This window comes from Alligator sinensis, unplaced genomic scaffold (genome assembly GCF_000455745.1).
Source record: "Alligator sinensis unplaced genomic scaffold, ASM45574v1 scaffold313_1, whole genome shotgun sequence".
Classification (NCBI taxonomy): Eukaryota; Metazoa; Chordata; order Crocodylia; family Alligatoridae; genus Alligator; species Alligator sinensis.
This window is the reverse complement of record NW_005841939.1, coordinates 3,178,227-3,204,675: the sequence shown is the minus strand read 5'-3', so window position 1 is coordinate 3,204,675 and position 26,449 is coordinate 3,178,227. Positions and strand designations below refer to the sequence as shown.

The window sequence follows — 26,449 nt, the reverse complement described above, 5'->3', positions numbered from 1 at the left end:
CTGTATCAGAGGGGTGTTCCCCCCCCCCCCCCCCCCACATTTGAAGCAAAATCAGGAATAATATTATGCCAAATTCTAAAATTATTTGTCTGAATAATTTTTGTCTGTGATGATGAAATAAATATGGTGGAAACCTCTGTTCCCTTCCCCACTCCCCTGTCTCCCATAGCCATCACTCTGCTTTCTTGTCTGCTGTCATGCAGCGGCAGAAATCTAACCTGAACATGGATCACTAGGTGTATGTGAGTGGATGCGATAATTAATCTACAGAAAAATCCATTCTGAATCTTGTTCCTTGGCTAACAGAGCTTTCTACAAGGTGACAATTAGGTTTGCTATCAAAAGCCTCAATCCTGTAGATGCTTAAAGATGCACAGAACTTTGCTCATGTAAGTAGATTTGTTGGCATCAATGGAACTACTGTAATGAGTATAGTTATGAATGTGCTTAAGAATTTGTAAGATTAGAGCCTAAATGTACCAATTTCATGAATTGCAAATTATGTGGAATTAACAGAGTGATTGAATGCTCTCCTATTTGAATGGATCGTTTTCCTCTTCCTCTCCCTTTTGTTTCTATTCAGTTATTGTGACTGCCTGACATGTCATGGTACTAGTCTAAGATCAGGTATCTGTTGTCTTGAAATCAGATTAACTGCTGAACATGACCATTTTAAGAAGGGGGATGGGGGAAGGAAAGACGCCCTTTTTCTTTTTTTCATACTTCAACTTGGGAGGTCAGGTAAGCTGCTTTCGAAAGGGAGGCAGTTGCCACAGTGGCTCTGAGATGGCTTACTGGGGAAAGGTTTGGCAAGGAAGTGTAATTCTTTCCCTTCTGTGGCTTGACTTAGTGATGTGATCTATCTCTACTCAGCATTCCTTCACCCTTTATGTTGGCCCACAGAATTGAACATTTTGTTCTTATATCTGTTATATCATTGTCCTTCCACCTCCTCCAAAAAGCAAAAAGTGCCTTAGGAAGAAGACATTATTTAGAGTGTAAAGAAAATGCTTCTTTTAAAATGCAGGGATTGGAGACTCCTAAATTCAAAACCCATCGAAATATATCAGCACGAGAAGTTGACTTGTAAAATGTTATCTGCTACTGTACTGTACAATCTCACACTTTATTCAGTACTCTAGATTAATTTAGACAATCTCCATAGTTTTTACTAACCAGAACAACTTAGTTGCAACATCAAATGTCATTTGTCAGCTCCCTGAAACACTGACCCCATTACTGGACTGCGAGGCATCCTATTATTAATTTCATCCCAATCTGGAGAACTGTCATTCATCACAATGCTCTTCTAATGCTTGGCTAGTTTTGAATCCATGCTAAGCATGTGCTGATGCCTCCTTCCTTCACTTCTACTTGTACCTTAGGGTTGATAGTTTCTTTTTGATAATGTCCCTAGTTCAAAAAAAATTAAGGGAATTGACAAGTTAATTTTACTTTATTAACATTCATGAAGAATTCAAACAAGTAAGAGGCAGAATTCTGTCTTCCAAAACCTGCGACTCTTTGACCCTCGCATGCAATGCTTATTCAAGTGATATGCTGTTGTCTCTAATTACCAGTTGTGAGCTGTGATTCTTTTTTCTTTTTTTTTTTTTAAGATTAATGAAGAATTGTACAACAGCATGCAAAAAATCTGCATTTAGTATGGTGTGTTTAAAGAACATGGCTTACAATCATATGCATGTATCCAGAAGTAATTCTTGCTCTTTGTTTCCTTTAAGTCAAAGAAGTCTGGCAGAGATTACAGAGCTGATCCATACTGCTTTTCTTGTGCATCGTGGGATAGTAAACATTGGTGAGCTGAAGTCCTGTGATGGACCAATGAAGGACATGCAGTTTGGAAATAAAATGGCTGTCCTGAGTGGAGACTTCCTTCTAGCAAATGCTTGCACAAGCCTTGCTCAGTTGCAGAATACCAAGGTAAAAAAATAAGTTTCTATCACTATAGCAGGTAACAGCTCCAGTTGCCAGTTAACTACTGAATGGATAAGGCAGAACTGAGAAATCCTTTTACAGAAAAAAACTGGCACAGTTATATTGTATGTACAGCTGGATTGACAGCTGGATGCTGCTCGAAGTCTGTCTACCACAGTATTACAGAAACGCTATCACTATTAATGCTTTAGTATGTGTTCTGTAGCAGCATTGCCATAGATAGTAATGGATGAAAGGACAGGCTGGTGAATTTAAACTGTGCTGCTGCTGCATCCTAAAGATATGTTGGAGTACAGCACATCTCTGGCACTGTGCCAACTGCAGCTCAAGACATGTTTGGTGCATTATTTAGTTTGACATCATGCCTGTGTAGGAGAGAGAAGGGTTTTTGTTCGTCTTACATTTAGGGGTTCTGTAGGGTTTTCCCTATTTGGTGTGCATACCTTTTGATCTTAGAGTATTTTGTTAGGCATCTGGATATTCTTGGCCATTGTCTTGTCCTGTAAACCTAAACTGTTTCAAAGAACTGCTGAAGCCATATTGCTTAGTGCAACTATTTGAAAGTTTAGAAAATAGGAAACATTTGTCATTGTGAATAAGCTGTTGTGTCTAATATGGTACTTCATATATGGATAGATAGATCTATATATATCAAAAATATATTTTAAAATATAAATAATTTATAATTATAGTCACTGTTTCTGAGTCTTGTGATCCTATTGTGTTTGCTTTTTATGGTGCACCCATTGTCCTGGTGTCTGAATGCATGTGGTACCTTGAGGATCACTGTGACTGTCTTTCTGAAAAGTGTGATACTTGCAGAGTTGAGGTTGAGCATAAGGTACACTGATTCAGCAGTCATTCACTTGAATAATACTGCAGAAACCTCAAATATTAAAGCAGTTTTATTTTAAATATTATGTTTGATCAAAATAGAATGGTTACTGATTTAATGCGAAGTGTGATTTTTACTGGTTTTTATCCATTAAGGATTAATACTTTGACATTTCAGGAGAGTCTAAATATGGTCACCTTCAATGCAGAAAAATGGGAATAAAATCCACTAATCTGCCTGCATAGACCAGCAAAGGGTGGGGGGGGGAGGGTGTGTGTGTGTGTGTGTGTGTGTGTGTGTGTGTGAAAACATACTGCATGTACTACTCAAGTTTAGCAAAATGTTAAGTATTCCAGCACCAAAGCGTAATCTTTTTAAGGCTTGCCAGGAAGCAAGCTGCAGTAAAAGGAAGCATAAGTACCAAAATAATGCTTGCTTTTTCAAGCAGTTGCTATACTGGATGTCTAAAAATTCTGCCAAAACATTTTAACACTTTTTTTTTTTTTTTTTTTTTTTTTCTGACATCTAAATACTTTCATAGCTTCTATGTGCAATAAGTGGGATGCCATTATGAAAACTGATGGATTTACTACCCCCAATCCTACTAGAAAAGTTAAAAACATTGAAATAAGAGCTATAGAAATCATTTGACAGGTGCAGTTATTTAAACATATCCTTTGTTTAAACACATTCTTTTATAAATGATGAATTTTCAAATCTATGCATCATGACTTTTTTTCTTCGTAATGTTTTCTTTAAAAGGAAGAGTAAAAATGAGGTACTATTCTTTGATGACATTTGGCAGCTAAGAAGATTGGCTTATTGAAAATTGGGCAATTGAAAAACATGGAATGCTGTATTTACTCGATTGCAGACATGGTTCCTCCCTCCCCCCATTCAATATAGGAAAAACAAAGCCTCATCTCAGAGTAGAGTGTGGGACCACTCTAGCTGGGAGCATTGAGGAGCGGTGGTATCCCCAGCTGATCTGGGTGCAGAGGGAACCCCAGAGCTGCTCCTGACCTGCTGCTGTGCCACGCTGCAGGGAGCCTGACTTCCCCAGGGTACTAGTGGTGGTACTCAGGTTCTTCCTTCCCGGCTCTACTCCCTGATCGCCCCCTCCCCTTTGCTGCCAGTCTCCACTGATGACTGAAAGTAGGGACTGGAAAAGGGAACCTGAGCACCTCTGCCGTTTTGTTCCCTGCCAAGGAACTGTTCACAGCTGCTCCTTGCAGTGCAGGGCTGAGTGTCAGGAGCATCTCTAGGTCTGGGCAAGTGGCAGGTGGGACAGGTGCTATGGGAGAGGGCATGCAGATAAGGGACAGGGGAATAGATTGCCTGCCCCTGCCCCCCCAGCCACTTGCCCCTTGCTGCTGCTTTCCCTGCTGCAGTAAGGGGGGGACGACAAATTTAAGACAGTTCTCCAGTAATTGGTTTCTGTACGTGGAAAGTTATAACAAACATAATTTTCCAATTTTTCATATGTAGAATCTAATTATTGGAGGAACATCTTATATTCAAAGTCATCTTAGATTTGGGTAAATATAGTATATTATAAACAGGACTGACCATAATAGGGTAAGTCTCTTTCTAGGCCTGCATTACCGTTTCAGTAATTTACAACAATAGTATACATTGTAGTTTAAACTTGTAGCTTAACTTAAAACCATTACTACCAAAGTAGTTTTATTGTGTTTTTAGACTCTTGTCTAAGCTTGTGTGTGATGCCTTTCTCTCTCTGCTTCTCTCGGGGCTGACAATTAGATGTGAAATTCTGCAGTCATAATGAAATGCAGAGCTATTTTATAATTGCCAAGGGTAAAATTAGCAAAGTCAATTATTTTCCCTTAGGCTTTTCCCTGTAGATATTAAAAGGCTGCAAGGTAATTGCCTTAGGTAACACTTTGATTTTTAAATAACATTAAGTATAGCAATTGTTGTTTAATTCTGTAGTAATGTTTTTCTTTTTGCTACTATTGTAGAATATAGCTATAATGATGTTAACAAGATTCAGGGCTGAAGGAGGAAAGTGCTTCAACTGTTGTTTAACAAATGCATATGGTTCTCATCCTTGTGTTTTTCTGAGTGTTGTGATGCAGAAGAGTAATTTAAATATTTCTCTATGTTAGGGGCACAAGGAACTTGAATTAGGATATCTTGAAATGCCAGATGGGAAACCATAAATTATGTGACCTGTTCCAAGATGGATTACTGTATTGTGTTAATATAAAACATCACTGTCCATCACAATGATGGGGCCAAACCAGTTATATAAATTCTTGTTGTTCAGTCTTGTAGAATAATTTTTAAGAGTATTATTTATTTAGTAAATGGGAAGAAACAGTATCATTTTCTGTGGCAGGATATTTTAGATGGGGGTAAGAGTGATATTGTAGCTGTGGTGATCCTAACATTATGTGAGAGGCAAGGATTTTTTAGGGTGGTATCTGTCTCGGACGGCCAGAGCCGACTCGAGTTACATTAGAAATTGGTCGTACGTTAGGGCGGGCTGGTGAATGGAGAGGCAGACACAACTTATTGGTTGCAAAAAACTTTACTCACGCCGCTTGCAATCACGACGCAGGTGGTCCGGTCGTCTGAACAACCACGCGAGTTGTTCCAGCTGCCGGGGCCCAAGCCAGTCAATCCGTCCGCAATTCGAAGCCGGCGGGGAAAGGGGGACGTCGGGGGTGCGCTCGGTGGCGGGGAGAAAGCTCGAGCGCTCGGTGACTGGAAGAAAGATCGATAGGTGATCAGTCTATCGATCGGCAGCCGCAAGTCAGATAACTTCAGAGGCACTCTGCAGCGTGCTCAAAGCTCTTTGACTTGGGCGGAAGTCGCACGGAATTTTAAACAGCTAGCGAGCCAATTACTAGCCGCCACGTGTGAATAATTTAGCACTGGCCGATAGCGGGGCACAAATTTACATCCGAATAGCAGGAACTCTTTGCACCGTGCATTTCTGTGCTGCAAAGAAGAAATGCATCTTGCAAAGGAAACTGCAAATTGGCGGGAACTCTCTCCTGCACGCGGGCTCTCAATTGCAGCAGAACACTCTGCCGTGCAAAGGAGCTCTCACGTGGCCAAGAAATTCCATAGTGCCGAGGCACAAAAATCACTGGGTTGTGACAGTATCTTCCTTTGTTCGACCAACTTCAGAGTTGTGATAGAGTTGGTATACTAAAAGATATCATCCTAAGAAATCCTTGCCTCTAGGATAAGTACTTTAGGGCATGTTTCTGATTCTCCCCCTCCCCTCCTTCCCCTAGACTTTCCAGGTTTGGTATTGATTATGGATTAAGATAAAATGCTAAATAAGTTATGATTACATATAGTACTTTTTGTCATCGTGGCAGCATTCTTAATCGATTTGAGTTAATAAAATTGTTTGAGCTAAACTCTGTAATAATAGCTTTTTATTCCCTTCTTAGAGTTGTACAGTATTGCATTTTGATCAGATCTTAGCATATTAACCATTCTTAAATGCACCCGTAGTAGCAGTTTGATCTTCTTACTGAACTATCAATTTCTGGGATTTAAAAATGTGTACTTCAGGTCAATAGTGGCATCTCTTGGCCTTGCAGCTAGTGTAAAGTGCAGTATCAGTTTAATATCTGATTTGTTCTTATTAGAGGACTATACCCTGTAGTCATAAGGGTGGACTCTGTGATCTCCAACAGAGCTATTGTTCTATTACATTTAATGTCAGCATGTGGGGCTGTTTCTTTGTTTAAAAAAGTATATCCAGCTAATATATGCCACATAAGTTCCAAATGGTATTTTAATAAAATCCCTTTTTTTTTATACGGATTATGGTGGGTCTGTTGGTTACAATATTTACTCTCATGCAAGATAAGGTTTTTCCCCTAATCAACATGGGGAGGGGGGAAAAGCCCAATATGTTATTGGAGTAAAAGCGGGGTAGAGGGCAGCAGCTCTGACACTGAACCCAAGGTCAAGGTTGGGGTTGGAGCTGTGGCTGCTACCCCTGCCTGTCCCCTACAGCTTCTGTTCCTCCCCCTCCCCACCATCCCTACTCCCTGCTACCACCTGGCCTCTGTTCCCTGCCCCTCTTCCCCCCGCCCCGCTTACTTTCTTATTGCAGCTTAAGCTCCAGATGGGGGCCCCACATGAGCCTGGAGCCAGGAGCACAGAGTACATGCTGGTTCCAGTCCCTGCCCAGTCAAGGAGATAGGGCTGGGGCTGGAGCTGCTGCCGTCATCACTGCTGCTGCATGGCCAGGCAGGAGCTGGATCCAGCATGAACTCTGTGCTTCCTGGCCCAAGTGGGGCTTTAGCAGAGCTGGAGCTGTAGTGGGGGAGGGGAGCAGTGAAGGCACTGGAGGGGGCCAAGTAGGGGGGACAGGCATGGGGTATGCAGGCAGCAGGGAGGGTAAATGGTAGGGGGGGCAGGCAGCAAGGGGTAGGGGGCAGGCCAGTAAACTACCCTGCTCCCTCCCCTCTGCTGCTTGCCCAGCTGCAATGACTGGGGGGCGGGGGAGCACAAATTTAAGATTCCCCTTTAGTAATTAGATTATGTACATGGAGAATTATAACAGTCTTGCAGACTGCCATAAACATAGTATGCACTGTAGAAACAGTATGTTAAAATGATCTGTAAACAGCGCTTGGAAACATCCGTAAACAAGCAGTAGTAGACTTAGTCAAAGATCCCTTGGATTATAGTATGGGTGTGGATACACAAAAGGTTTATTTTGAAGTAAATGTGGACTAGATGCATAACACACAATGTGCTAATACAGGTATCCCTCGATTTATGTGGGTTCTGTATATGCAAATTTGCTCTTAAGCAATGAGCGTTGTTAGACCCATAATTTGTTATATGTGAGGTAAATTTGCTCTTATGCCATCACCATAGGTGCGCCCCCCCCCATCCCCGGCCCAAGCAGGTAAATCTGTGTGGGGAGGGGAAGGGGCTGTGGGGCCGGGGCCCCAGTCACCCCAGCCCGTGCTGCAGCAGCCCCAGGAGCAGCCAGCGCCAGCTGCCTGCAGCCACTGGGCTGCACTGTGCTTTGCCTACACCCCCCCTCCCCCCCCAGCGCCTGGGCTCTGCTTGTCCGCACTCACCTCTGCTTCTGGGCTGCGCCGTGCCCTGGTGCAGGCAGCTGGTGTCAGCTGCTCCTCTGCAGTTGGCGCTGGCTGATTCCGGGGCCGCTGCAGCAGGGGCTAGGGTGAGTGTGGACAAGTGGAGCCCTGGGCGGCATGGGGCATGGCGCAGCTTGTCCGCACTCACTCCAGCCCCTGCTGCAGTGGCCCCAGGAGCAGCTGGCACCAACTGCAGAGGGAACTGTCAGTGGGTGCAGGGGGGAGGGGCAGGCGTGGGTCTTGCTCCTGCATGCCCCCCAGGAGGCCTGCAGGTTGGGGGGCTGTGCCGGGCTTTTCCCAGGGGGCATGTGCCCCCAGATCTGAGTGCAGGACAACAGCCTTTCCTCTCCCCCCACCCCTTTCCCTCCACTTACCAGCTGGGAAAATCCAGAGAGCTGAGTGTTGGATCAGGAGATAGTGAATTGGAGTTATTTTGACTTTGAAATCCCAAGCCTCCCAATGGTTTTGTGATGGGTTGGCATTACTACATCTGTTGTGTTACAAATTTGAGCAAGTTTCCGATCACTTATACCCATTTATGTGTAATTTCTGTCCCTAACCTATAATAGTATCTGGTGGGCAGCCACTTTTGGAGAGTTCATCTGTTCTTCATGACAGAGTCTAGGATAATAGAGTAATAGTCATGTTGTGGGCCCACATCTTATACCATCTTTTCCCCCCTGGTTCTGAGTAAGTTTTTAAAGATAACCCTAATTCCCTTCCTCCTCCCCCCTTCCCGCCCCCCCCAACACCATGACCTTTTGTATGGGGACTTGATTAGACACTAAGGCACTTGCAACCCACTGGCTGAAACATTAGGAAGTTAACTCTGGAGCCCTGCCTGCTGGTGCAGCCAACTGCATCATGGAGCATTGTTGTATTAAGCATTAGTTGTTTATAAACAAACAGTGGCACAGATGCGCTACTTATATAGTGGATGCATTTCCTTATGTTAACTTTATGTATTCCTAAAGGCATAAATATGTTGTTTACAAAATAGGCCTTGTGTTTGCATAAACATTAACAATTTCTGCTTGTAAATCTTCCCTTTGCACAGAAACTATTGTACATTTTGATTCATGAAAAAACTTGCTTATCTTGAAAGATGCTTTGTTGTTATGCAAGCATCAGTCATGGATCTATAATTAAAGTTGAGTTTTGCCTTCAAGGGATCAACTTTTCTTACCTATGAAGATTACAGTGTAACCCCTCCAAAGCTGAAGCAGTTGCTTTTGAAACACAACATTTTTTTTCTGAGAATTTACATGTAAATACATTAGTTTTAGTTGAAATTAACTTTAAAATGGATTTTTAAAGAAGTATAGCACTTGTCAGGCCATTTTTCCCCTGAATGATAACAGTAACCCTTTAGACTTTCTAGATGATTAAAAACGACACTGATACCTTACGCTGCCTTAACAGAAAAGTGTTTTTTTACATGAGATTAAAAATGTTCTCATGCAGAATTCAAGAAAGAATTTCCCATTTTCAAGGTGGTTGCCATCTTTATTGTTCTGAATCTAAGTAGGGCCATAGGGCAGCCATTAGCAAAAACTTGCTTTTAGATTGGTGAGACCATTTTCTTTGAGGCCAAACCGCCCTGAATCTGATTGAAATAGTCTAAAAGCACATCTTTGAGTGGTTGTGTCCTCAGTTCCTTTGAGAGCAGTAGTAACCATTTTGAAAGAGGGCAATTCTCCATGAATATTTTCTGAAGGAGAAAGAACTACCGGTTTCAGTTCACACTCCGATCAGTATACAAGATTTAAAAAAAAATGGAACTGAATCCATGCAAAGAACTACAGGAATCAGCAGCTGAATTGAAGCAACGAGATTGCCTGGTGATTTTGGCCTTGAAACTTAAAGTAATGAAAATATTTTACATGATATTAGAGATCTGCAGATTGCATCACATACTAGTGTTTTTCTTAGATTTCTTCTTTTTGCATTCATGTGCAAAATGTTTGTTTTTAAAAATGGGTAGTTCCTGGCAAAAACTTAATTTACTTTAGAATATACTTATCGGTTCAGGGAAAGGGGCCTGGGGATCATTGTATATAGCTTAATGAAAGCCTTTGCTCAGTGTATAGATAGGTCCAAAAGCAAGCAAGAGTGTTGTAGGACATATAAAGAATGGAGCGTAAAATGTTATAGTGCCCTATAAATCTGTGGGGTGGCCTTACCTAGCATACAGTATATACAGTGTAAAGCTAGTTATCTCGAAAAAGGATACTGCAGAAATAACTTTTTGAAAAGATGATGTAAGGATTTGGAACTGCATTTCATTTGCTTTAGGTGTAGAAGAGGGCAAAATAATAAAAATATTTAAAATAATGAATGGCAGAGAAGTTGGTTCATGTCACAGAACAAGATCAAAGGAACAGTCAGTGAAAATGGAAGAAAGATTTTAAATTCATATAACGAAATAATTTTTTTTTTATCCAGCACAGACTGTTCCAAGATGAAATTGAGGCCAACAATTTGGTAAGAATCAGAGAGATTAGATGTTTATAAGGATAACAAGAATATATTGAGTTAAAGTAACAATACAATGCATTTATGTTTGGAAGAGTAAAAAGACCTTGGGCTCCTGGGCTTGAAACCAGTCTAGCAGTAAATGTCTCATCCTGTTTACCACACCTGTCTACTGTTGGATTCTTGCAATCTCCCCGGCACCATCTTGTGCTGACAGGTTATTAGATTGGGCAATAGGCTTGATTCATTATGGCAATTTCCATGTTTTGGTATAAACATTTTAAGATAAAACACAACAGGAAAGCATCCCAAAATCTTGTATTACGTATATGGGAAATTCAAAATTAAAGTTAAACTTGTAGTAACCCAAATACATGGAAGTATGGGAATGTACAGCCAGAGAACCTAAACAACTTTAACTGTATTCTTGAGCAACATCAGAAATAAAAGAAAAAGAAAAAAAAGGTAATGTCTTTTGAGTGTTGGTTAATTTAATCTAGGGCTACAGATATTATGCCATAACAGTTGTCATGGTTGTTGCATGGAGCCATTCTAGAATTGAGATGATATTGTTAGGATTGCCATAACCATGGATGTCTGTACTTTTTAAAGTTCCTATTAAATTCTACGTTTTACAGATTTGTAATACTTGTTTTGGGGAGAACTGCAATGTTCTACAAAGGTTTTACTCTATTGCTGGTATGTTCTCAACCCCAAGTCTCAGTTTAATAGCTTTTTATCTGAGAGTTAAACTAAATGTTGTCAGCAATATATTTCAATATGTCATTATCATGCTATAAATAAATCAGTAGCAATTAGTGTCTATTTATTTTTTCTTAATTTTTGCAATATTCCAGACAGTGAAATAGTTTTTTTATGATTGATCCATTTCTAAGAATTTGACCTTTTTCGCTTGCAAGTTATTTGCAAATTGTTTGTCAGTTTGAATTTATCAAAGAATTGTTTTCTGACCAGTATGACCTTATTTGAGTTTTTAATAATAATGTTTCTCCAATAAGAGAAAAGACTTTTGAAACAGCGAGTTGAAGCCATTTGAATGGATGACAGATGCACTATTTTATTCTTCCATAAAAGTATTATTTGGAAAAGAACTGGTAGAATTGGTATATTCTAATCTGTCACTTTTTTTCTTACTACCTTCTTAAGGCATCTTTGTTTTGTCTTATGCTGTCATTAGAGTTGTCAGCTCTCAGAAAGAAGATAAGTTTTGTAGTATGATGATCCTATATCTCCTAATTAGTACAGTATAGTGGCACCCCCCAGTGTCAATAAAGCTGAGTTCATCAGCAGTTTTATCACTTCCTTGTCTTTTCAAGTTGTAAACACTTAACCCTAAAAATTAATTCTTGCCTAAAGGTTTCCAAATAAACGGTTAGTCTGAAAATTGTTTAGGCTTTCCTTTCTACAGATGTTCAAACTGTATTTTAGTTATAAATAACTCATAAAAATATTTTAAAATAAGTACATGAAAAGTCTAGTTACCTGAATGGCTCAGCATGCATATAATTCTTCAAACTAGAAATTTTGAAAAACAGAATTGTGTATTTTAAAGCCACTTCTGAATTTTAAGGTAACTGTGGTTCAGTTTTCATGTAATTGAATTGAGAAGTATTGTGGTGTGAGCAGTAGTCCCCTCTTCGACTTGTCATGGAAAGGACTCCATTGGATTGCCTTCAACAGTATTCTAGCTGTGTAACTACTTGGCTCTCCCATGGTGCTTAATCGGTACACTCTACATATAAAGGATACTCTCTAGCCTCCAAGTATCCTTTTTGTGCCTCTGCTGTTTTAAATGACAGTAAAATTAAGTGTTGTTACAATTTAAGAAGTTTGCCTGTACTCAAGAGTTTATTTTCAGCTCCCTAGTGCCTGTTGTATTGGAAGACTTTAGTTTTTCCTTGCTTCTCAGCCTGTTGAAAATTTATAGTTAGATTTCAGTTTTGTTTTTCTCTTCTCCTACTTCTATATGAAAAAATAACCAGAGGCTTGAAAGATAAAAAAGCTGTTGCACCATTTCTCTTATGGACAGGTATAAGCACTCTAGTCAGCGCTTGGAACAAAATGACAGTTGCAAACTGGGGGCTGCAGTGGACAATAAACTGAATACAAACCAACAGTGTGCCCTTGTTGCCAAAAAGGCTAACAGCATACTGGGCTGCATTAGTAGGAGTGTTGCCGGCAGGACAAGGGAAGTAATTATTCTCCTCTATTCAGCACTGGTGAAGCCACATAGATTCATAGATGTTAGGGTTGGAAGGGACCTCAATAAATCATCGAGTCCGACCCCCTGCATAGGCAGGAAAGTGTGCTGGGTTCAGATGACCCCAGCCAGATGCCTATCTAACCTCCTCTTAAAGACCCCCAGGGTAGGGGAGAGCACTACCTCCCTTGGGAGCCCGTTCCAGACTTTGGCCACTCTAACTGTGAAGTTCTTCCTAATGTCCAGTCTAAATCTGCTCCCTGCTACCTTGTGGCCATTATTTCTTGTGACCCCCAGGGGCGCCTTGGTGAGTAGAGCCTCACCAGTTCCCTTCTACGCCCTCATGATGAACTTATAGGCAGCCACAAGGTCGCCTCTAAACCTTCTCTTGCGGAGGCTGAAGAGGTCCAGGTGCCCTAGTCTCGCCTCGTAGGGCTTGGCCTGCAAGCCCTTAACCATACGAGTGGCCCTTCTTTGGACACTCTCTAGGTTATCCACATCCCTCTTGAAGTGTGGCGCCCAAAACTGCACACAGTATTCCAACTGCGGTCTGACCGGTTCCTGATAGAGGGGAAGTATCACCTCCTTGGTTCTGTTTGTCATGCATCTGCTGATGCACGATAAAGTGCAGTTAGCTTGCTGATGACTTCGTTGCACTGATGACTCATGTTCATCTTGGAGTCCGCTAGGACTCCAAGATCCCTTTCCACTTCTGTGCTACCGAGCAGGTCATTTCCTAGGCAGTAGGTGTGCTGGACATTTTTCCTCCCTAGGTGCAGCACTTTGTATTTCTCCTTGTTAAATTGCATTCTATTGTTTTCTGCCCATTTGTCCAACCTGTCCGAGTCTGCCTATAGTTGTTCCCTGCCCTCCGGTGTGTCCACTTCTCCCCACAGTTTTGTATCATCTGCAAACTTGGACAGAGTACACTTCACCCCCTCGTCCAAGTCACCGATGAAGACGTTGAAGAATATCGGTCCAAGGACTGAACCCTGTGGGACCCCACTGCCCACGTCCTTCCAGGTCGATACCGACCCATCCACCACCAGTCTCTGGGTATGACCCTCCAGCCAGTTTGCCACCCACCAGACTGTGTAGTCATCCAAGTCACAGCCTCTTAATTTGCTCACCAGTATGGGGTGGGATACCGTATTGAAGGCCTTCCTGAAGTCTAAGTAAATGATATCTACCCCTACTCCTGCATCCAGGTGTTTTGTAACCTGGTCATAAAAAGAGACTAGATTAGTGCAGTACTGTGTTCAGTTTTGAACCACCAACTACAGAAACGATGTGGACAAATTGGAGAGAGTCCAGTGGAGGGCAACGGAAATAGTGAGGGGCTGGGGGACAACTTCTGAGGACAGACTGAGGGAACTGGGCTTATTTAGTCTAGAGAAGAGGAGACTGAGAGGGGATTTAATAACAGCCTTCAACTACCTGGAGGGTGATTCCAGAGAGGATAGAGCTGAACTGTTCTCAGTGGTGGCAGATGACAGAACAAGGAGAAACAGTCTCAAGTTGCAGCAAGGGAAGTCTAGGTTAGATATTAGGAAGAATTTTCTCCCTAGGAGGGTAGTAAAACACTGGAACAGGTTACCCAGAGAGGTGGTGGAAGCTCCATACTTGGATGTTTTTAAGATCCAGCTAGACAAAGCTTTGGCTGGGATGATCTAGTTGGGAATGGTCCTGCTTTGAGCAGGGAGTTGGACTAGATGACCTCCTGAGGACCCTTCCAACCCTAATTTTCTATGATTCTAAAGGGCCATGATTGAAGTTGTCATGAAATTTGTCACATGTTGGGTGAAATGTCAGATCCAAGATGGAAGCTTCTCAGAATTACACCACAGTCATTCAGAAGGCCTTTAAGTGTGAAGCCATGAAGAATCAAGTTCCAGATCTTGAGATTCTGCATTAGTTCTTTTGTTCACCTACCAGTTAATCTGTCAAGCTGGAGACATCCAGCATGATCAAATGCATTTTTATCAGAATACATAGAACTTTTGTATTTTCGTGGTGGTCTGTACAAAGTCTGATTGTTGAAGAAGCCACTCTTGCCCCTGGATTTTCATTCATTTCATTATTTTTATTAATTTGAATCTAAATCTGCCCTCCCCTCTTAAAAAAAAAAAAAAAAAAAATAGACAACACCTTGAGCAACACAGTTCTGCCTACTAGACAAATTTTCAGTATTTCCATACTTTCCAGGACTGAACAGCCCATCATCTTTAAAGTAAAGCTCAATTGCTTGAACAACATGACAAAGTCAAGTCCTGACAGCACCTATCCTTGGAGATGGCAGCTCTGTGGGGCTACCTAGCTTGCCAGAGTACAGACTGTGTACTTCAAGGTATGCTGCCAGCTTCCCCACAGTAGTTGCTTTGGTACTTAACAGATCCTTCAGTACTTGTTATTAGGACAGCACCATGCTGTGTTTTGCTTGAAAAAGGGCGGTTGGGAAGATTTCATAGACATTTCGTAGAGGCTATGCAAGAGTGTGTTAGTGTACATATGAGAGAGAAAACACTTTATAGTCACCTATATCAGAAGCAGTAAAGACAACTGTTAAGACTGAAATTTAGAGGAACTAGCTTTCCTACCAGCTGAGGTAGCAGTGTCTGTCTGTCTTATTCTGGACTGACAGTTTGGTAGTATTGAATGCAGCATTAGCTGCAGTCTAGTGATCAATGAAGTTGTTTGTTGTTTTCTCCCAATATCTTTGCAGCTATGACAAGAATGGTTGAAAATAATGAGATGGAATTTCTCTTTAAGACTGACCTTACCAGTGTCTGTAGCCCTTACTAGTAGCTACATATCCTTTATTGGGAAATGTCAGTTCAAGTTATAGAAAAAGGGTTCATAGGCTGACATTTCCCCCTCTCTAAAGAGGGAGTAGACCAGTTCAGACAGTTGACATCTGAGCATTTGAGGGGGAGAGAAAAAGCAGATGTCCTTGGTATCTATTATATTGCAAGAACCTCTGTGCTTGAGTATTGTTCTTTGTCACAGTACATAGGTGCTTTTATAAAACCTTCAAATGCATATTCATAAGAAGCATAACAATTTGTCTTATGACAAAAGTAATGACTTGGAAGAAGTATTGGGGGGTGGGGTTTAAATGGGGGGTGGGAACACTGAAACTGTGAAAGTTCTGTCCTGCATATGAGAGAGAAACTGTGACTTGGCATCTGGCAAGAACTCCGTGTAGAGTCTTGTTTAATTCAGTACCTACTTATGTAAAGTGGGAATTGCCATATTATTCAACACAATCCAAAGTGGTACAAGCTTACACATCATTCACTTCAGCTCTTTCCTTTTATATAACCAGGAGAATACATTTTGAGAAGGTTTGTTACTATGTAGCTACTGATTTTTAAATCAAAACTGTAAAATCAAAATGGATTTTCATCAAGATGCTGAAAAGCAACTTTCCTCTGTATGGAATATCTGCATGCCAATTCAGTCTTTCTACTTCAGCTAATGAAGAGCTGCGCTTGTTCAGTATGCTGTAAATGTAATGGGGGAAAAATAAGCAGAGGGGTATAAATTGTGTTATGCGTGTTCTCCTCCCCCCCAACAGTTTTTCCCCAAAACTGTCTTGCTCTCTAAAATAGACCAAAGCTAGAGAAATTAGCCTGAAAAAGGAAAGTCTTAAGAAATTTGAGGAACTGCAGAAAGAGTCTTTTGGTAAGAAAATTTTTGTGCAACCTCAGTGAACTTATTCTCAATAATGGAAGTAAATCTGTTTCTATTTAAACATCATCTTTACAGCGCTATTTCAAGCAAACTCTAGGGTAGACGCTAGTTTTTTTTTTTTTTAATATTGCTTGTAAAGCAGTTAGTGCAATGGGGTCCTAGTCTGTGATTGGGGATTGTAGGTAACAGAACTTGTAAAAAATTGTATGATAACCCAAAGTGTCACTAGTCTTTAAACACATTAAGCCAATCACTATAAGCTTCATCTAAATGGAATGAAATGTAAAAAGCAAATAGAACATAAAATGGAGTAGTCAAATTACATTTCTGTAAACGGTCAAATTTAATTTGCAGTGATGCTAGCACCACCAATACAGAATACTTGTTAGAAAAGATTGTCTGGATGGTGTTGCCTTATGCCCCAAAAACTTAGCTCTTCATATATGGGAGCAGATGGGGGAAAAAAATTTCCCTAGAAAATAGCTTACCTACTGCTTTGCATTGCTGCTTTTCATACATAAAAATAAATAAAAGAATGCCAGTATTGATATTAATAAATTAATGCCATCAGTACATATGCTCAACTGTGGTTGTTCTCAAACAGCTGATAGCACTGCTAGGAAAGATTAAATAGATTAGAGCAATCCAGTCTTCCAGCCCCCTGGTAAAACTAGTCTTAAAACTGACCTTTGCTGTGGTCAGTTTTAAAGAATGGCTTGAAAGATAATGATCTTCAGTGGTGCATAGAAAGAGTAAATAGTAAATTGTTAGAATTGTATCATTTTAATGATTTTTTTGATGTGTGTAGATTTCACCTCATTTACAAGGAGGCTGAAGTTTTACTGTTGCTATTGACATGTACATCCAGCTAAGCTACAGCATTCTTGGTGGCATCGTTTTATCTGCTTAACCCAGTTAAGGCTCCCAACTTTTTTTTGCTGCAACCCTAAATCCGGGTCACAACCCCTGCCCTCACTGTTGACCCACTGATACCTGCCGGTGCCAGCAGAGCCCGGGCGGGGGACTGCGGGGGACAGCGGTAGTGACGGCTGCATGAATCATGCGCCAGGAGAGCCCCACAGGTGGGAGGGGCAGAGTGAAGGGCAGACCCCCCCCCATGACCCTGATTTGGGTCGTGCCCCGAGGTTGGGAGCCACTGGCTTATAACCCGTAAGCCAGTGATGCTTAACCTTCTGGCCATTGTTCTATTCAAACTGGTTTGGAGACAGTCCTCTACAATGTGACCCCCACTCTACACTGCAGAGGCACATCTGCCATTTGGATTGTTCCAATACCCTGTCTGTGCCTGCTGACAGGGGACTGGCCTTGACAGGGCAAAAGCAGAACTAGGGGCAAGACAAATAGATCAAAACCTGTTTGCTAAATAGTAGGGTTTACAACGTAGTGATTAGGAAGTAGGGTAGAGATGCACTTTGTAGACTAACTGAATCAGAGAAGTATAAGCTTTTATGAGCAAAAGCTCACCTCATCAGGTGCTATCATAATGACATGGTGGTTAGTTGTTGTCAGCAGGCACATCCTCTTTTCCAGCAAAAGGCTTCTGAGAAGTCTTGGCATGGTAAAATTGTCTATGGGGGTGTTGGAATTGGAGGTAAATTGGACGAGGACTAAAGAGGTCCAAGTACAGCAGGAGTTTGTGTGAACTTTTTAACCTTTCATACCATTTTCTTACAGTTCTTATAGTGGTGACTTGGCAGAAAGTCATAACTTGGCACTGGCAGCTAAGGTAGAGGGTTGGTCTTCAAGTCCCTGGTATAATGCCCTTGGCCTCTGATATGAATTAGAAAGACAAGAATTTAAATCCTAATCATCTGACCAACTCAGCATAGAATCATGGATAGACTGATTTAAGCTGATGCGTAATATTTTTGTTTGGGATTTATCAGCAATTCATTTCTGGTCTAGGATCTGATAACTATTCCTCATGGTTCCTCAGAAAAGAGTTGGTGACTTTCTGGTTTGACACACGTCTGTACCTCACTTTAGTTGATGGGGTTTTTGGGGGGGTTTGGGGTCTATCAGAGGCTAAATGGGAGTACTCATGATTCATATGTATTCATATATTCTTTTGCAGAATAGTTATACTACTTCCAGATATTATTTGTCAACTCAGGGCTGACCATCTTTGATTCATTTAATCCATGTATCAGTTTTTTGATATAGCCTAGTTTGATGTTTACATCTATACAAAATAATAGGTTTTTCCATGCTTCTCCTTCCTTTGCTTGTACTGCTTACTGTTACATTTTTCTGTAGCTACAGAAAACTAACAGCAGATGCATAGCTCGGGGTACTGTTAATCATAGCGCCTCTTTAGTTTGCCATTTTATATCTAAATACATTGAGCAGTGAAGTACAATTATCCCTTCCAGAAGGGTCAAGTTTCAAGCAATCTCATGCTTCCTTATAGAATCTAGGAATCCTTATAGAGTCAAAGGACCAAAAGGGACCTGTAAGATCATCGTGTCCGGTCCCCTGTCATGGGCAGGAGGTTATTGGGTTCAAACAAGCTCAGTGAGGTGCTTGTCCAGTCTCCTCTTGAACACCTCCAAGGATGGGTACTGCACCACCTCTGCTTGGAATATGTTTCAGATTCTAGTTACCCTTACAGAAAATAAGTTTTTCTTTATGCCCAGCCTAAATTTTTCCTCCATTAGCTTTTGCCCATCCTCCCAAAGGGTACCTTCTTGAAAAGTTGCTCCCTTAGATCTTGGTGTTCACCCTTGATATACTTGTAGGCGGCTATCAAGTCACCTCTGTCTTCTCTTATTCAGACTGAACTGACTCAGTTCCTGGAGTCTCTCCTGATAGGGCCTATCCTCCAGGCCCCTAATCATGTGGGTGCCCAGAACTGGACATAGTACTTCAGCTGTAGCCTCACCATTGCCAAATAGAGGGGGGAGGAGCACCTCCCTGGATCTATTTGCAACACATCAGCTGATGTATGCTAGAGTTATGTTTGCCCTGCTGGTGACTTCATTGCACTGTAGGCTCATGTTCATCTTCTGGTTGATTATCACCCCTGGATCCTGTTCAGATGCAGTGGCAGCCAGTGGACCATCACCCATTGTATAGTTATGGTGAAGGTTCTTCCTACCCAGATGAAGGACCCGGCATTTGTCCCTATTGAACCTCATCTGATTCCGTTCAGCTCATGGGACCAGTCTGTTAAGGTCATCCTGGAAGTGTGATGTGCCCACATTTCCCCACAGCTTGATGTCCTCTGATGTGCCCACATTTCCCCACAGCTTGATGTCCTCTGCAAACTTATAGTTTCATAGATGTTAAGGTTGGAAGGGACCTATTGGATCATTGAGTCCGACCCCCTGCCCTGGGCAAAAATGAGTTCTGGGGTCAGATGACCCCAGCCAGGTGTCTGTCCAATCTCCTTTTAAACACCTCCAAGGAAGGGGTCAACACCACCTCCCTTGGAATCGTATTCCACATTTTGGCAACCCTCACTGTAAAGAATTTTTTCCTGATGTCCAATCTCAATTTGCTCTCTTCCAGTTTGTGGCCATTATTTCTAGTTACCTCAACAGGCGCCCTGGTAAACATTGTATCCCCTATTTCTTGCTGACCCACCATTATGAGTTTGTAGGCGGCCACAAGATCACCTCGCAGCCTCCTCTTGTGGAGGCTGAAGAGGTTCAGGTCTCCCAATCAGTCCACATAGGGTTTTTTCTATAGGCCTTTAACCAGATGGGTGGCCCTCCTCTGAACCCTCTCCAAGCCATCCACATCCCTCCCGGAGCGCGGCACCCAAAACTGGACGCAGTACTCCAGCTGCGGCTTAACCAATGCTGCATAGAGGGGAAGTATCACCTCCCTAGACCTGTGTGTGATGCACCTATTTATGCAAGAAAGAGTGAGGTTAGCTTTACTTATTACCTCATCACATTGGAGATTCATAGATTCATAGATGTTAGGGTCGGAAGGGACCTCAATAGATCATCGAGTCCGACCCCCTGCCTAGGCAGGGAAGAGTGCTGGGTCTAGATGACCCCAGCTAGATGCATATCTAACCTCCTCTTGAAGACCCCCAGGGTAGGGGAGAGCACCACCTCCCTTGGGAGCCTGTTCCAGACCTTGGCCACTCGAACTGTGAAGAAGTTCTTCCTAATGTCCAATCTAAATCTGCTCTCTGCTAGCTTGTGGCCATTATTTCTTGTAACCCCCAGGGGCGCCTTGGTGAATAAATACTCACCAATTCCCTTTTGTGCCCCCGTGATGAACTTATAGGCAGCCACAAGGTCGCCTCTCAACCTTCTCTTGCGGAGGCTGAGTAGGTTCAGGTTCTCTAGTCTCTTCTCGTAGGGCTTGGTCCGCAAGCCCCTAACCATCCCTCTTGAAGTGCGGCGCCCAGAATTGCACGCAGTACTCCAACTGCGGTCTGACCAGCGCCCGATAGAGGGGGAGTATCACCTCCTTGGATCTATTCGTCATGCATCTGCTGATGCACGATAAAGTGCCATTGGCTTTTCTGATGGCTTTGTCACACTGCCGACTCATGTTCATCTTGGAGACCACTAGGACTCAAAGGTCCCTTTCCACTTCTGTGCCACCCAGCAGATCATTTCCCTAGGCTGTAGGTGTGCTGGACACTTTTCCTCCCTAGGTGCAGCACTTTGCATTTCTCCTTGTTGAACTGCATTCTGTTGTTTTCTGCCCACTTGTCCAACCTGTCCAAGTCTGCTTGCAGCTGTTCCCTGCCCTCCGGCGTGCCCACTGCTCCCCATAGCTTTGTGTCATGTTCATTTTGGAGTCAATACTACAACTCTGAGATCCCTTTCTGCAGTTGGGCTACTTAGAGTGGTACCTCCCAGGCTGTAGGAGTGTTGATGATTCTTCCTCCCCAGGTGTAACACATGACACTTACCTTTGTTAAGCTGCAGCCTATTCTGTTTGGCCTCTTTCCCCAGCTTGTCCAAATCAGCCTGGATTCACTCTCTGCCATCTAGTTTGTGTACCTACCTCCCCCCCATAGTTTGGTGTTGTCAGCAAACTTGGACAGGGTGCTTTCCACCCCCTCATCCAAGTCCTTGATAGAGATGCTAAAGAGCACAGGCCCAAGCACTGATCCCTGGGGGACACTACTGGAGACGACTCTCCAGGATGAGGCCATCCCATCGATTACAACTTTCTGGGATTGGCCTCTGAGCCAGTTGTCTATCCATCTCACTGTAGACTGGTTTAGGCTAGTACCCTCCAATTTAATTGAGAGTATCTCACAGGAAACAGAATCAAAGGTCTGTAGTTTGCAGGGTCATCCCTCTTGCCTTTCTTAAAGATAGGTACCACGTTAGCCCTCTTCCAGTCATTTGGGACCACTCCCGAGTTCCATGACTCTTTGAACAGCTTCGCCAAAGGCCCTGCTATGAGCTCAGCCAGTTCTTCCAAGGCTCTTGGATGCAGGTCATCTGGCCCAGCAGACTTGAAAACGTCCAGATGTTCTAAGAGTACCCTCACCTGTTTGGGGCTGATTTCATGTGGTCTGATGTCTTCCCCATAATCCCTGGGCCTCTGAACAGGTGAACAGCTCCTGTCTGATTTCAGGAATACTGATGTGAAGTAAGTATTTAGGTGCTCCACCTTTTTGTGGGGATCAACTGTGGGCTGCCCCTCTCTATTCAGTAGGGGTCCCACAGTGGAGCTTGATTTATTTTTCTTGCTCCCTGTGTACTTATAGAAGGACTTTTTGTTGTCCTTAATTTCGGTTGCCAGCTTTATCTCCATGCCTGCCTTGGCTTTCCGTGTCTCATACCTGCAGATCCTAGCCATATAAGTGTACTCCTCTCTGGTTGCTGAACCATTTTCCATTGCTTATACGCTTCTTTTTTCTTTTGAAATAGTTCGCTAATATCCCTGTTGAGCCAAGCAGTTCTCTTATCCCCTTTCCTGCTTTTTGACTGCATGGGAATGGCCTCTTTTTGAGCAGTGAGAATTGCCCCCTTGAGGAAGCACTGCCGTTCCTGAACTCCCAAATCGTCCAGTCACTGGTCACAGAGGGCCTCTCTAACTAGACTCCTGAATTTGCCGAAGTCTGCCCTTCTGAAGTCTAGGACTTCAGTTCTACTGACTGAATTCCCAGACTTTCAGGGGATGGTGAACCTAATCAGATCGTGATCACTGTCGACCAGAGTACCTCCAATCCTCAGGTCGCCTACCATGTCCTCTCCTTTGGTCAGCACTAAGTCCAGAGTGGCTTTACCCCTATGTCTCTAGTGGGTTATGGAATAGAGAAAATCCCACACAATTTACTGATTCGTTTTGATGCACTGGTTGGGGGAGTAGTTAGCTGATTGCACGATTTCACAATGATTACACACTTAATTTATACAACACAATTTTATTTTAAAACTCTTTGCTACGTATATAACACTGCTTAGCTTTAAGAAACACCACAAACATTAAAAACACAATAATTACATATATCAGAAACAATGCTCCGAATGCACTTCCTTCCCAAACAATGCTATAAGAATTAGTGTTACAAAAACAACTACAATTACAACTAAAAGTTAAATTTGAATCAATACTGTTATTTTTCATAATATACTTACAATCCTAGAATTCCGAGAAGCCAAATACCAAAATATGGTTTCATTCCTCAGTAGTACGATTTAATGGGTTGGCCTCAGTAGTACGGTTCAATAGGCTGGCCTCAGCAATACGATTCAATGAGCTGGGCTCACCAGTGATAGGACTACGTCCCCTTCCTTCAGTCCCTTTCAGGCGCTCTGCGGCTTCAGCGTGAACTAAGAGATTCGTGTTCACGGAGAGGTTGGATTAGGTGATTAATCTAATCCGAGCTTACACTTGCGATTCTTCCTTCATCTCCAAATTGGGACAGTAAGTTACAGGTTTTTATTGAGTGAGCTGCCATCAGTGGGCTCCTCCTACTCAATTTACCATAACTCCCAAATTTGGGCTCGGATCTTACTCAACAGAAATTACCTTTGTTGAGCATTTTAAATTATTCTTGGGGAGACTTCCATATCACTGTAAATACTCTTTTCTTAGCAATTTGGTTAAAAGGCCTTAGGCTTTGATGTCTCGGAATTCAGGATATTTGCTTTCTTTGTAAAAGACTTCTAAAGATACAATTTAAATTAAGGCTTTAAGTGAAGTCAGGACATTTTGCACGTAGCTCCGAAACAATGAGCTAGATAAGGAGATAAATCCTATCTTCTTCCTGAAACTGGCTAATGGGCAACCTTTACAAACATTCAAACTATTTCATTCAATATGACACCCTAGTTGGCCCTTCCACAAGCCTGTGTCAAGAACCGGTACTTAATAGCTGCCAAGAAGTTGGTTGACCTGCTGGAACTGGCCAAATGGTCTTCCCAACAGAAGTGGAGGTGGTGCAGGGAAGGTGGTACTGCTGCTTATCACTAAGGAAAATTATTAAGAATCTTTCTTTTGGAATTTTTCCATCAAGGTAAATACACTACTGAAGATCCTTATATGTAGATGCCCTAAACCATCGTCAGGTGGGTCATGTACAGAGGTATCACATCCCTTATCGTAAGAATCCCTGATGTTGACTGTCCTTAAGTTATTTGAAATTATAAAGAAACATGATACTATTAAATGCTGCTGCTTTTTTGGCATACTTTAGTTACTAAGCAGTGCATATAGTCATTCTGTACTATAGATATGTTTATACTGCACCTTGCTGCAATAAACTTCATAATTTGTAGGCACCTGTACACATGCCCAATGCCTGTTCAGACATGTTCTAATTAGAGTCAAGGCTGTTGGAGCATGCTAATTAGCATACTCCAGCAGCCATGGTTTCACATGTATTCAGCACCTCCATGCTTCAAAATGGCAGTGGGGATGATTTAAGTAAAGCTTATTGAACAAGCTTTAGTTAAAGCACCCCCACCGCTATTTTGAAGCGCGGGATGATGAATACATGATGCTGTGTGCACGCTAATTAAGAGTGGCTCCTGAGAGCTGCTCTAATTAAAGCACCATGTCCCCGGAGCACATGTAATGATGCCCAATATGATGAGGATATATATCAGGCTTCCTATTTTTAAGAATATTTAAAGAATATTGCTAGTGATCCTCAATCAGGGAGTCTTGGCACCCTGTGGTGCCTTCAGATCCTTTCAAGGGTGCTGCTGGGTGCTACACCATGTTAGCACTGTTAGGCTTACAAACATAATTCACAAGATAAACCCAGAAATTCCAGATAGAAATCTGTAGTTGTGGTCTTTCTGAATACTTTGCAGCAGAAAATCTATTCTATTTTTCTCTACTCAAAAAATGGGAGCTTTGAGTCTTTTCAGGGGTGCCTCAAATCTAACAAGGTTGAGAGCTACTGCTTTAGGATATATATTATTTTTTGCATTTGTTTTTAGATGATCAAAATCAATCTGATTTTCATTTTTGTTTAGGCAGCTTGATTTATAATATCCTAATACTGAGGTATTTGTATTTCAAAACTGCAGTGACATGTTTGGTTGAAAGAGGTTTTTATTGGAATTCTAAGTGTGGGAATATTTCTAAATCTAAAGTTTTATTTTGAAAAAATAATTTGAGTTAGATTATAAATTGAAGTCTCTCATTTTGACGATTTATTGGTTCCTGAATGTGATGGTTTCCTTCCTTTTTTGCATATATAGAAGTTTTGCCACTTTGAGTTCATACAGTTTTGAAGCAGCTACTGCTGCCCCTCCATGTATCACCTTGTCTATGATGGAGCTCCCACCTCTTGAAATGAAGATAGGGGATAGGGTTCGTCATAGGCCCCTAAATTAACATGCAACTTTTTCTCTTGTAAGTCTGGCCCTTAAAAATGATGTCAACAAGTAGAACTATTCAGGGTGATCTTGTGAAAAGCATTGGTGTGGGAATTGATTTCTGTGTTCTGTCCTTCATTCTGCCATTGGCCTGCTGTGTGACCTTTGAGTTGTTCTGGGACAGATCCCAGTCCGTCTCTAAAGGGTCTAGACAGGACCTGGGTAGAATTTAGGTACCTAAGTTATAAAGAGCAAACCCCATTAACCAGCTAAGTGGGCACACAACCATTTAGATGCATCAAGTACCTCCATTATGACCTGAAAAGATTTGCAGGTGTCTAGCTTTGAGCTAATGCACGTGCTCAGAAACTACTTGAACCAGCTACCTAAACACTTCATATATATTTTGTTGAAATTCAAATTGGTGCAGGGACCCACCTAATCTCTATCTCACGCCCCAGTTCTGTTTGGGCAGACAGAGCGTACCTAGCAAGTATGTGACACTGAAGGTACACATGCAGCTCAGAAGGAGGTGCCACCTTTCACCTAATGGCAAGAGCATCTGCCCAGAAAATGAGACCTGGATTTTTAGGTCCATCTCGCCCTGAGAAAATTCAAACCTGCACCTTTCCCTTCAGCAGAGTGCTTTAACTACTAGGTTACAGGCTAAGCATGTAGGAACTTACACCACTCCTGATAAAACTGGGCCATTGACAACAAAGAGTGCAACATTCATGGGACCAGCAGAAAAACAAGCAACAGGGAATTTGTCTGGCCTTGTGAGAAGGACAGTCTTGGGAATATTAGAGAATTCTGGATTTCAGTTCTTGCATAAATATATTGTGCATTTTACGTTAGAGCAGGATTGTACAACTTCTGAGCAGCTGGGGGCTGCACAACGCACCATCATGAGCCCCAGGCCACAAACTGCTTGGGCTCGCTGGGCCCCCTCCCGCATTGCTGCCCTTTCTTAGAGACCCTAGCCATCACAGCAAGAGGACAAGTGCTGGCTGGGGAGGAGCCCAGGGGGGCAAACGGTAAACCCTCATGAGCTAGATGCAGCCTTCAGGCCACTGGCTGGACAGCTCTCATTAGAAAATCTGTTTTTTTTAATGGCCTCAACATCCAGAAAACAAGACTTTCTTCCCTGCCAACAAATCTAGGCACTTAAAATTTTAGCCATTGTGGCTGCTTGCAAACATTAAAAAAAACAAAACAAAACTGACACTTTAAATTCCATGTGCTCCCACTCCAAGCCCAGCCACAAGAGGCAACGCATTAGTTGGACCTGGCTCACACAACGTCTGTATAGATCGGGTGCTTCAGTGGAACTTTTCTGGGATTTAATCAGCTTTAGATAAAAGCGCCTAAAAGTCCCGCTGAACCG

At 42.3% G+C, this 26,449-nt stretch overlaps 1 protein-coding gene across 3 annotated transcripts in view; it reads left to right on the top strand.

The window, feature by feature from the left end:
• PDSS2 (decaprenyl diphosphate synthase subunit 2) overlaps positions 1-26,449 on the top strand; it is a 198,468-nt gene that overhangs the window by 127,777 nt on the left and 44,242 nt on the right. For 2 of the 3 annotated variants that reach the window (XM_025199234.1, XM_025199233.1), the window contains exon 3: positions 1,743-1,941. In XM_025199234.1, the coding sequence (XP_025055019.1) occupies positions 1,743-1,941 (199 nt within the window). Of the gene's footprint in view, positions 1-1,742; positions 1,942-10,341; positions 10,381-26,449 lie in introns of all 3 variants that reach the window. The other variant, XM_006019828.3, reaches the window with a different exon arrangement.